This window comes from Dreissena polymorpha, chromosome 7 (genome assembly GCF_020536995.1).
Source record: "Dreissena polymorpha isolate Duluth1 chromosome 7, UMN_Dpol_1.0, whole genome shotgun sequence".
NCBI lineage: Eukaryota > Metazoa > Mollusca > Bivalvia > Myida > Dreissenidae > Dreissena > Dreissena polymorpha.
The window spans coordinates 49,447,073-49,459,190 of record NC_068361.1 but is presented as its reverse complement, the minus strand read 5'-3'; the positions used below and the strand labels follow the sequence as shown (position 1 = coordinate 49,459,190).

The following is a 12,118-nucleotide window of genomic DNA, read 5'->3' as shown; positions in this document are numbered from 1 at the left end:
ACTTTATGGGAAGCTTCACTACCAAAAGGAGATGTGCATATTATCAGCGGGTTCTGGTCGGATGATTTTTCACAGAGTTATGGCCCTTTGAAATTTTGCATTAACTGTACATATAGTGCAATTCTTGTCCAGGCTATTTCTCAGCAACTTATGACCGGAATTCAATGAAACTTTATGGGAAGCTTCACTACCAAGAGGAGATGTGCATATTATCAGCAGGTTCTGGTCGGATGATTTGTCACAGAGTTATGGCCCTTTGAAATTTTCCATTAACTGTACATATAGTGCATTTCTTGTCCAGGCTATTTCTCAGCAACTAATGAACGGAATTCAATGAAACTTTATGGGAAGCTTCACTACCAAGAGGAGATGTGCATATTATCAGCGGGTTCTGGTCGGATGATTTTTTGCAGAGTTATGGCCCTTTTGAAATTTTATATAAAAAAATTCTTGTCCCCCCAACTTCTGTGCCTTCAAGACGTTTCCTTTTGTCTGAATATATAGTGCAATATTGTAACAAAAAAAAACTTTGGGGAGCATCACCCTTCTCTGACGGTTTCTTCTTTTTTCTGCTTTGCAATCATGACATATTTCATAAACTAATTTTATACGCATTATACTATTTTTGTAATATATGTGTTTTATTATTTCATTCAATGTTTGTAGAGAATTTCATTTGTATTGCTAAATTGAGAATAGGCCTAACTAAATACATGTGTACATGTATATACAATATGTCACGATTTTAACGTTCCCCAAAAGGAGAAAGCGGGGGCAATAAAGTGGGTGCTTTGTTCGTTTGTCCGAATTTCAATTTTGATGGCATTGACTTTAGGTGGGTCTGAAACGAATTTCCCTGATTGTAGTTTCTTTCTTCATTTAACATACTCTGTCTGTCACACTATTTATCAGTGAAAAATCCTGGATACTAATGATCTAACTTCGATGAAACTTGATAAACAGCTTCCATATAGAGTGAGCATGTTCCTCCTTGTCAGGTCATTTAGGTCCTATGATTTTTTTCATAATGATTTTTTTTTTTTATTGCCCTTTGTTTATTATTATATCATGCCTGTCACACTTTGTTTCCGGGTGAGATCTCAGACACAAATGATGAGAATTGATTGAAGCTTGATACGCAGCATCCCTAAACCATGGACATAGGCATCCTTGTCAGGTCATTCTGGTGTAATTATTGTTCAGGAACTGTTCAGTTGATTATTAATATGTTACTTTTCTATGTGAGATCCCTGACGCTAATGATCCAAATTTGATGAAATTTTTATCAGGGTTGTGATTTTTTGCGATTCTGCATATGAAATTCATTTAAGTGTCAGCTCAAAAAATAAGAGTTTGATACATCTGCAGATATTACATAGTGAGTGACAAATCAGTATAATACAAATTAAAATAGAAATAGATGAAAACAGCAGTGAAAATAAATAAATACAAGTTTTTAATGGAATGCACTCCAAATAAAACAAATGTTTAATTTGCCTTTTAAAGTAACATTTTAATTAGTGGGGGACATATTGTTTTTGCCCTGTCTGTTGGTTTGTTGCTTTGTTTGTTTGTTTGCGCCAACTTTAACATTTGCCATAACTTTTGCAATATTGAAGATAGCAACTTCATATTTGGCATGCATGTGTATCTCATGGAGCTGCACATTTTGAGTGGTGAAAGGTCAAGGTGTTCCTTCAAGGTCAAAGGTCAAATATATTGGTCAAAATTGCTCATTTAATGTACACTTTTGCAATATTGAAGAAAGCAACTTGATATTTGGCATGCATGGAGCTACACATTTTGAGTGGTGAAAGGTCAAGGTCAACCTTCAAGGTCAAAGGTCAAATATATTAGGACATAGTGTTTCACAAACACATCTTGTTTACTTTACTAAGTGAAGTAAAAAAAGTGTTTTATAAGTAAATCATGTCATGTTTTTAGCTCACCTGTTACGAAGTGACATGGTGAGCTTATGTGACCGTGTGATGTCAGGTGTCCGTCGTGCGTCCGTCCGTCAACAATTTGTTTGTGTAGACAGTAGAGGTCACAGTTTTCATCCAATCGTACGAAATTTGGTCAGAATGTTTATCTTGTTGAAATCTGGGTTGGGATTGTATGTGGGTCGTCTGGGGTAGAAAACTAATTCACTAGGTCAAATAATAGAAAAACCTTGTGTAGACAATAGAGGTCACAGTTTTCATCCAATCTTCATGAAATGTGGTTAGAATGTTAATCTTGATGAAATCTGGGTTGGGATTGTATTTGGGTCATCTGGGGTAAAAAACTAGGTCACTAGGTCAAATAATAGAAAAACCTTGTGTAGACAATATAGGTCACAGTTTTCATCCAATCTTCATGAAATGTGGTTAGAATGTTAATCTTGATGAAATCTGGGTTGGGATTGTATTTGGGTCATCTGGGGTCAAAAACTAGGTCACTAGGTCAAATAATAGAAAAACCTTGTGTAGACAATATAGGTCACAGTTTTCATCATATCTTTATGAAATTTGGTCAGAATGTTTATCTTGATGAATCTGGGTTGGGATTGTATTTGGGTCATCTGGGGTCAAAAACTAGGTCATTAGGTCAAATAATAGAAAAACCTTGTGTAGACAAAAGAGGTCACAGTTTCCATCCAATCTTTATGAAATTTGGTCAGAATGTTTATCTTGATATAATCTGGATTCGGATTGTATTTGGGTCATCTGGGGTCAGAATGTTTATCTAGTTTGCGCACAAATAACTGATATAGTCGCAAAGCGTATAATCGGGGAACATCCATCATTTTAACTGATATTCTTCTTCTTTCTTTGCTGTTATTTACAGGTGTTTTGATCTAATTTGAATTTTGACTAATTTTGTGATGCGTTGTAGGTGTCTGATAAGGTTCGGCAAGAGAGAGCAGAGAGTCAACAAGACGGGTCAGAATCAACCAACATTGGGGAACACAGAAAGAGGAAGGCCTCAGGTGAACGTACATAGCTTTTTCTTGCCTAACATGTAGTTTTATTTGTTTTTATGCCCCTGGATCGAAAGATCGGGGGCATATTGTTTTTGGCCTGTCTGTCTGTCATTCATTGTGTGTGTCCCAAAACTTTAAACTTGGTTAAAGTTTTGCGATAACTTTTGCAATATTGAAGAACTTTATATTTGGCATGCATGTGTATCTCAAGGAGCTCCACATTTTGAGTGGTGAAAGGTCAAGGTCAAGGTCATCCTTCAAGGTCAAAGTTCAAATATATGGCTTCAAAGCGGCGCAATAGGGGGCATTGTGTTTCTGACGAACACATCTTGTTTTTCTTTAAATAAATAAATATATATATTATATATCATTAATGATTGGACATGTTCTGTTTTTAGGCCCAATGAAGATCCTGCAAATGTCTGATTCTGACAGTGTCAAGATGACCCAAGAAGGCAAGAAACCACGGCTGGAAACCAACGGCTCCCCATCCATCAGCGCCTCTAGACCGCTAGACGGCTTCCGCTCACCACCTGTGTGCAGCACACCTATGAAATCCCAGGGGCAGACGCAGGTGATAACTCTGGTTCCCACCGGAAGTCCCTCGGTCCCTGCTCATTCTCTGATTCAGTCATCCATGTCTGGGGCCACACCCATCATCCTGGCCCCTACCTCCAGTGCCGGGCCCCAGGCGATCATCCACAGTGGCACCTTCAACGGGATGCCCATGTTCCAGATCTTCAATTCCCCACCCAACTCGTCCTCTCAAGGTGCTCAGTTTGTGGCCATTGCTCAGTCGCAGGGGATGCCAATCCTAACCAGCGCGTCACCCAAAATGACAACTATTTTGCAGCCACAAAAGGGCATGCCTGTTCTTCTGGCGCCAATCCAATTTTCCACTGCCATGCAGAATGCTTCAAACACTGCCAATAAATCACTCGTGTTTACCTCGACAAACCTGGTTTCATCAATACCAACCCCTGTCATGGGTAACCAGAACATTGTGTTCACCACGTCAGCCTCACATTCCAGCCCTCAGAAGCAGCAGTCAGTATTAAAGCACACCTTGACAGCAGGTGGTGCCTATAGGCTGCCAAATGGTCATGTGATGGACGGGCGTATTGTGGATGGCAAGATTGTAGCCAACGGGTTGTATCCGGTCACACCTCCCAGAACACCCCCGGAGCAGAAGTCTGTTGCCGAGGACCAGCGATCTGAAAGTGAAACACAAAGTGAAATAGAGGTAATTTTCTATTGTCTTAAATTTAATTGTCAAATTTTAGCAGTGTGTTTTCTCTTTTAAGCAAATGTCTTCCTCTTGAGTGTCAGCATTGCTTAGCATTTAGTTCTTGAGTTTAATGGATGTTATAAATAATTAAAATGACTTTGTGAAGTCAGTAAGGGAATGGGGAGTTTTTTTGTCTCCCCAAAGGTGTTTCCAAAATCACACCCCAAAATATTCATGTGAGGAAAAACTGATTTTTGATACAAGGTAGTGTTTTTCCCAGGCCATTTTAGCGTGGCGAAAAGCCACGCCGCCCTCCCGGATCGCCACTCTGCCCTTTTCAAAGACAAATTTCGCCACGCGCCCTTATTGATAACATCTTTATTGCCTTATGACCTAACTTGGTCCGCAAAATCAGCGTCCTTGATTGTCTGTGACGCTCCGACTGTGCTTGATTTACTCGAGAGACGTCAACGTCTAATCGACTATATTAATTGAGCAGATTTAATCTATTACAGTGCTCTATTTATAGGTAGGTCTTACTGACTGCTCCAAAGCTGTGAACACACAATTAGTCATGCGTGAATAACCCCGTGTCAGTATCAATCGATAATGCCGGAGGTTATGTTATACCAAGCGCACGTTTCGGTCGGCAATGTGTACTCCTCCACGATAAAATCATTACTTCGGAGACCTTTGATGAAAAACTCGATGTTATTCTCGTGGCAATTGTGCATTGCATGCATTATTCAGTTATATCAAAACATATATTTTTACGCATAATTACATTTTAAATCACAAACAAATTTATTCTTTATCGTTTTCGTCTTTAAGATAATTAGATCTAATTATTGAAATAATTACTGAGACGTATACTAATTCAACAAAATGCGAATCGCGTATACGATTTAACGTTGCTATGCTCACCTGTCGCTTACATCATTTGACATTTTATCAACATGGCGGACTATACAGAGTTAAATTGTGACTCGGCAAAAATGGCAAATAACGTCGTAAACGATCGAATTAACGATGGAGATTATACATTAAGAAGGAATTAATGAAATGTCTGTGATAATCAACGATGCATAAAAATGTTTAAGATAGCAACAACATTATTTAATTTATTTGTAATCTGCTCGTTGGATGTATGTCACAGAAACGAGTGTTTGCATAGTGTTAGCCATCAATTTACTCGAATTTGTTATTTTAAACATCTGTCAAGATTATTGTTAGAAAATGGGATAAGACAAACATGGTTTCATTTATATGTAAGTGGATCTGTGTATACTCAGATTCATATGCATATATTGCTTTATTATGTTTGTTGTGCTGTACAGTTTATTGAAACAGCATGGAACTTAAATGTACATTGCAAGGTAAATATATAAATATAAATCATAGTAAGTTAAATACATTTATTACCATTAAATGTGATTGTTTATATGTTATTTTTTCCACAACTGCTTCTGATGCGATTACATGTTTCCCCGTAATTCAGGTATTCAGGGAACGTTTTTGCCCTTTTTTGCCTAAACTGCGCGCTAAAATGCCCTTTTTGAAAGTAATGCGCCATGCCCCTTTGCCCTCCTGGGAAAAACACTACAAGGATAAGTTACTGACAAAAGAGTTTCTTTCAAGTGTTTATGACTGGTTCTTATATTTTGTAATGGAAAACCTTTTTTTTTTCAAATTAAGAGATTAAAACAGTTGATAGTGGGCATAATTAAGTTTTATGCATGTGGTATTAAAACTTGATCAAAGTTTTATAAAATTGTAATGCCATGTATAGTTAACAATGTATATGATATTTTCCACTCTAATGGCTTCAAGGGTTTCATGTACACTATCAATTGTTGGAAACAAAAATGTCATGATTTTGAACTGTCAATTAAATTAAATGTCAATTGATAAGTGATGTTTATGGACCATTTCAATAAAAGTCTTCTTTAGAACCCAGCTATTTCAGTTTTTTTTTATTCAATGAAAAGGCATTATTATTTTGAAAACACACATTACATCAATCAGGTTTTGCCTTAAGACTTGTGAAAAAGGTATTTTGAACAAAATATTGAACAACCCCCAACTGCTTTTTTGAGGCTTATATGAAATTATAAATAAATTGCCTCTCTACTTTTGGAATATATATACTTTTAAAACTGAATTAGTTTGGGTTTTGTTCGTTCAAATTTGGGGCCGGTGTAGGGACCCATTCCCATCAGAAAAAAAGTATATATTTTCCACAAATTGAACTAAAAATTCCCAATTAATGGTTTTCAAACCATTAAAGAAATTAATCAACATTTAGTTCATCTCACATACTGTTATATATGTTGAAATTATGCAAAAAATAATAATGAAATCACTTGTATTCTCAATTTTAAAGTATATGTTAGCAAATAAACAACTTAACTAACTTCCCAATTTATATTTTTGTTTAACACATGATTTTTCCCCAATACAAAGGGACCCGGCCTCATTCTCTAAATGATAAAAAAACAACTGGGAATGAAATTACTGGACAAGTTAAATTTACAGATTTCTTAGCTGTCCCTTTTCTGACCCCTGGGATCCCTGCATGTTCCAGGTGACTGCAGGGGGCAGTGCCCCGCCTGACAAGGACGTGGTACCGTTGTGTACATGTAAGATCAGTGGGGCAAGTTTCCAGAAAATGGCCTCCAGCGTCACCTTCTGTCAGGCCCTGGACTCAGTTGATGGAAAGGTAAGGCAGCGGTTATCTTGAACTTTCTTAAATAAGAGTTTTGACCTTCGCTGCTTTTGTATAATGTAACTTTTCAGGGCTATATCTTAGATACGATACAAGATTTCAACTTGAAACTTCATGGGTATTTATATTTATTTTTTATGCCCCCGGATCGATTGATTGGGGGTAAAATGTTTTGGGCCTGTCTGTCTGTCATTGTGTGGAAAACTTTAACCTTGGTTAAAGTTTTGCAATAACTTTTGCAATATTGAAGATAGCAACTTGATATTTGGCGTGCATGTTTATCTCATGGAGCTGCACATTTTGAATGGTGAAAGGTCAAGGTCATCTTTCAAGGTCAAAGGTAAAAAAAAAAGAGCGCAGTAGGGGGCTTTGTGTTTCTGACAAACACATCTCTTGTTTGGCAGGGGATATTGATTCAATGACTGCTTGTTTTCCTAGGTATTGGGCTGCTGTAATCGAGTGACCAACCCGCAGCTTGTGCGTCCTGCTGTCAAGATTCCCTTCCTGGCGGTGTGCGAGGCCCATCGGAGAAGACTGCGCTCACATCAGTGCTGTCCGGGCTGTGGACATTTCTGTACACAGGTGAGTACAACAGTTTATAGAATGAAATCAGCAGTGGTCCATTAACCAATGGCCTTTACAATTTGTTGCTCGCCCAAAGATTTTCTTTTGTCATTTGTATAATAAGTATCAAAAGAACTAGGATGTGCAAACATGGCAAAAAAATATTTTTCTAAACCAGCAATTTAAGCATTTTTGACACTTGTTAACATTCATCCCACTGGTGGTAAGTGTGTGGCTATGATATTAATTAGTGAAAACATCATTTTGAATGATAAATACTTAGGAGTCATATTATAACGAAAAATTAACTTTTCTGGAAAAAAAAAATTCACTATCAAATATATATATAACAAGGTATGCAACTCAAAATCATCCGAAAACGGGGTGCATCGTTTTGAACAGCCATTTCTTCATCAATTTTGCAGCGATTTTCACGATCTCGGTCTTATTCAATGCAGAAATGAATTTCCTTTCTGGAAATGTATATTTCTTGCAATATTTTTACAAATGCTGGGTCAACTTTTAAGAAATAACACGATACACAACTCGCATGACCCAGTTGACACTGATCAGGCAGTATTTAATGACTGAAATCTTCACGGAGTAAAGGGCATTTTCCCTGCAAAGTTCAGCGCCATTTGAAACCTTTGTTTACATACATTTCAACTAACTGACATTTTAAACACACGAGTGATTTCATTGGTCCAATGCGGAGGTGTGTCTTTACAACTGGAGATTTCATTCATAAATAAAAAGTCTGTTCTAAACAAATATTCAGGTTTAGCGATTAAGTGTTTTCCCTGATTAGCCTTAGCTGACTGCTCAAGCTCATGTGGGACGACACTTGTAAGCACATGAATAAAGCCCCGTTTTCCAGCTTGCGAGAGCAATTGAAATATCTAAATGAGGCGTTTGTAGAATCACACCCCTGGAATCACACCCCTGGAATCACACCCCTGTTTAATATCTTAATGTCATCTTGACTAGGGCCGGTTCCTGCGTTGTTCCAAGGAGCACAGTAACTTTGTGCACCACTTCCATGAGCAGTGCCAGGTTACCCGTGGCGACGGCAGGAACCTGTGTCCCCACTGTGGGGAGGCCTCGTCACAGTACGAGGTCCAGCTCACCATGCCCGAGCTCACCAAGGGGGCTCTGGGGACCAAGGAGGTCAAGGCTAAACCTCAGTGAGTTAGCATTGGTGGATTATTGACATCTTGCCAACTGTCAATCAGATTCTTATCTAAATATCCATCGAACAATCAGCGATCGAGAAATCATGCGCGCTGATTATTAACTACCTGTCCGCCATTTTCTAGATAAGCTGAATGCTAATTCTCATTATTCAACGAGTTTCGTTTATTTTGTTCGAAATAATAGGAAATTAACTATAGTGAAATCGTGTAAATAAGGTTTTTATGTCCCCCACTATAGTAGTGGGGGACATATTGTTTTTGCCCTGTCTGTTGGTCTGTTGGTCTGTCTGTTGGTCTGTCTGTTTGCGCCAACTTTAACATTTTGCAATAACTTTTGCTATATTGAAGATAGCAACTTCATATTTGGCATGCATGTGTATCTCATGAAGCTGCACATTTTGAGTGGTGAAAGGTCAAGGTCAAGGTCATCCTTCAAGGTCAGAGGTCAAATATCTGTGGCCAAAATCGCTCATTTTATGAATACTTTTGCAATATTGAAGATAGCAACTTGATATTTGGCATGCATGTGTATCTCATGGAGCTGCACATTTTGAGTGGTGAAAGGTCAAGGTCATCCATCAAGGTCAGACGTCAAATATATGTGGCCCAAATCGCTTATTTTATAAATACTTTTGCAATATTGAAGATAGCATCTTGATATTTTGCATGCATGTGCATCTCATGGAGCTGCACATTTTGAGTGGTGAAAGGTCAAGGTCAAGGTCATCCTTTAAGGTCAGAGGTCAAATATATGTGGCCCAAATCGCTTATTTTATAAATACTTTTGCAATAATGAAGATAGCAACTTGATATTTGGCATGCATGTGTATCTCATGGAGCTGCACATTTTGAGTGGTGAAATGTCAAGGTCAAGGTCATCCTTCACAAGGTCAAGGTCATCCTACAAGGTCAAACATCATATAGGGGGACATTGTGTTTCACAAACACATCTTGTTGTTACTTGGATAGTCGGTAGCAAGATAGACAAGTTAGAGGAATTTAATTTATACCATTGCCAACGCAGAAATGTGGTCTTGACAAGTTCGAGTGGAAGCTTCAATGTGTGGAATTACCAAAAAAAACCTTATAGAAAATTAATTTATTTCGGAAACTGAAAGTGTCATCAATATTTAGTATGAATTATATCACATGTTTATGTAACTAATAGGGAATATTGGTATTGCGTAACTTAACAAAATCAACGTTATAAATAGCTGTTTATGTCAGAAACAAGTGAAGACTATCTTACGGTACTATTTATCAATACAATTTTATCAATAAATGCCACCATTTAGATGTTCTGCACTTTCAATTATAATGATTGATAAATGTCCCACAAGCAATGTTTAACATTATTAATATCACTTGTATACGTAATAACATGGGGGATTTCGGTTCCCGTTCGGTGTCAGAAAGCGAGTAAAACTTAAGCGCATTCCCAGTTATAAAGCGCTACTCGTGTCAAATACATGTTGAAAAAATGTTTTATTAGTATTTTCGTAAATAACATGGGTAGATACCAGTGTATAGGTGTTAATTTATTACAAATACTAACATTATAATAGTAACAGGTTAGATTTCGGTAACGGCGCAAGCGTTTGGGAGCGTGTTTAAAATACCGTAATACCTGTTGTACATAGCTCAGGCCATAGAAAATAAATAACTAGATTCTCATCCAAATTTTGTGGAAAATTGGGGGCGAGTGGGTGGGTTTTATTATTTATTGTTTATTTTTCATTTTATGTGTCGGTCCTATATATAAATAATGAAATGTTCATGAATTTGTTAGTTTATATGCATAACGCCTATATGTATGTATGTATGTTACCCTTTTAATATAATGTTAAAGATATTATGACATTCAATAAAACATTAACAAGACAAAGCATTGACTAGACAAAGTATCAAAGAAAATACATATCTGTAACAGAACCCTTTACATTATGTTTTCAGCATGACTAGATATCATTGATTAAAACATGGTATGCATTCAATAGACAGCATTTACTATTTCAAGTTCAGTTTATATTAATTGGATGAAGATGTTAAGAATGAAGATGATACACATTTAATATGGGAAGTTTCAGGGCTGTCTCATATACTAAAGTCAATAAAATTTTCTAGACAGCCGACAGTTTGACTATTAAACTGTAACATCGGGTGACACCTGTGTCAATTCTAATTTATTTCGGCCGACAAAGGCACAGACGAGTTTCGAGTGGTCAACTTTCAATGATGGAGCTTGATCATAGGAACCACAAATGAACTCATCGCACAGGTCCGTGATAGTTAAAGTTTTTCACATTTTGACACCCCGTACATATCTTGTACGGTTGTAACGCCGTTTCTACATCTCAAAATAAGAAACATTTTGTTGTTGTTTTCGCTCGATAACTTAAATTTCAGACCAGGCTCGTGCGCTGTTAAATATCGATAAGCGCCTCGGAGACATTGATTTGCCGATTCGCACTTCGCTATTTTCATACTCATTCAGCCGTTTCGTTCTCAGTATTTTGCAGCTCAAATTTTTTTTACAGATTTTTTTTTCAAAATAAAAAACGTTCGGGTGGGACGATTTTCGATGGGCGGGCGGGGATGAGAATCTAGGAATTTATTTTCTATGGCCTAATGTTCTTTATATACTTACATTTTTTGCATTTGCATAATACATATATGACACAAACCCCCTTTACCAGTGTTATAGGGGGTGAAAAAAGCCCATAAAAATTATCTGGAATACCTCGTAATCTATAGGCAATCTATGGGCAAAGAAGCCACTTTGGTCTTAGCTTGTCTAGGTTTTCTAACCGCTAAGCCACGTGACTAAGTGGGCGGAGCAATCATCGTCAAGGCAAGAAGTCAATTGACCTATGGCAAGATTTGATCGTGTTAAACAACATAGATGACTCTGATTTGATTAAACCCTTTGTAACAAATTAAAGAGCCAATTTAATGAAGATTTTACAGTACAGATAACAGATTTTATTGTATACATGTGCGTTAATGAAGGTTACTCATGTTTGTGCAGTGTGAAGGCCCGTCTTGGGCTGGTAGACCGGCGCAGTGTGAGTGTAGAGAAGGAGACAGGGGAGGCAACCTCTGTCACTGTCGTACTGGAGAAAACCAAAAAGACGCTCTCCACAGGTGAGTAGCATGCCCCTGTTGTGTGCTGTTAAAGTTAATGATCTATCGTCCATGTGTATGTACACTATAGACAGGGGAGGCAACCTCTGTCACTGTCGTACTGGAGAAGACCAAGAAGACGCTCTCCACAGGTGAGTAGCATGCCCCTGTTGAGTACTGTTACAGTAAATGATCTATCGTCCATGTACGCACAATGACATGTACATTCACCTCAGAAAGGAAAGGCTACCTCTGTCACTGTCATACTGGAGAAGACTAAGAACACAATCTCATACAGGTTAGATGCATGGACTGGCAGT

General features: G+C 37.7%; 1 protein-coding gene and 1 long non-coding RNA gene across 5 annotated transcripts in view; both read left to right on the top strand.

Annotated features, from left to right (window-relative positions):
- Positions 1-12,118, top strand: part of LOC127837471 (uncharacterized) — a 72,756-nt gene that overhangs the window by 29,599 nt on the left and 31,039 nt on the right. For all 4 annotated transcript variants that reach the window (XM_052364602.1, XM_052364601.1, XM_052364604.1 and 1 more), the window contains exons 3-8: positions 2,878-2,971; positions 3,364-4,208; positions 6,778-6,912; positions 7,357-7,500; positions 8,470-8,666; positions 11,704-11,819. In XM_052364602.1, the coding sequence (XP_052220562.1) occupies positions 2,878-2,971; positions 3,364-4,208; positions 6,778-6,912; positions 7,357-7,500; positions 8,470-8,666; positions 11,704-11,819 (1,531 nt within the window). The remainder of the gene's footprint in view (positions 1-2,877; positions 2,972-3,363; positions 4,209-6,777; positions 6,913-7,356; positions 7,501-8,469; positions 8,667-11,703; positions 11,820-12,118) is intronic.
- On the top strand, positions 8,898-9,778 carry LOC127837473 (uncharacterized). Its single transcript, XR_008029303.1, has 3 exons — positions 8,898-9,112; positions 9,259-9,397; positions 9,550-9,778. It is a non-coding gene; the product is annotated as an uncharacterized LOC127837473 (long non-coding RNA).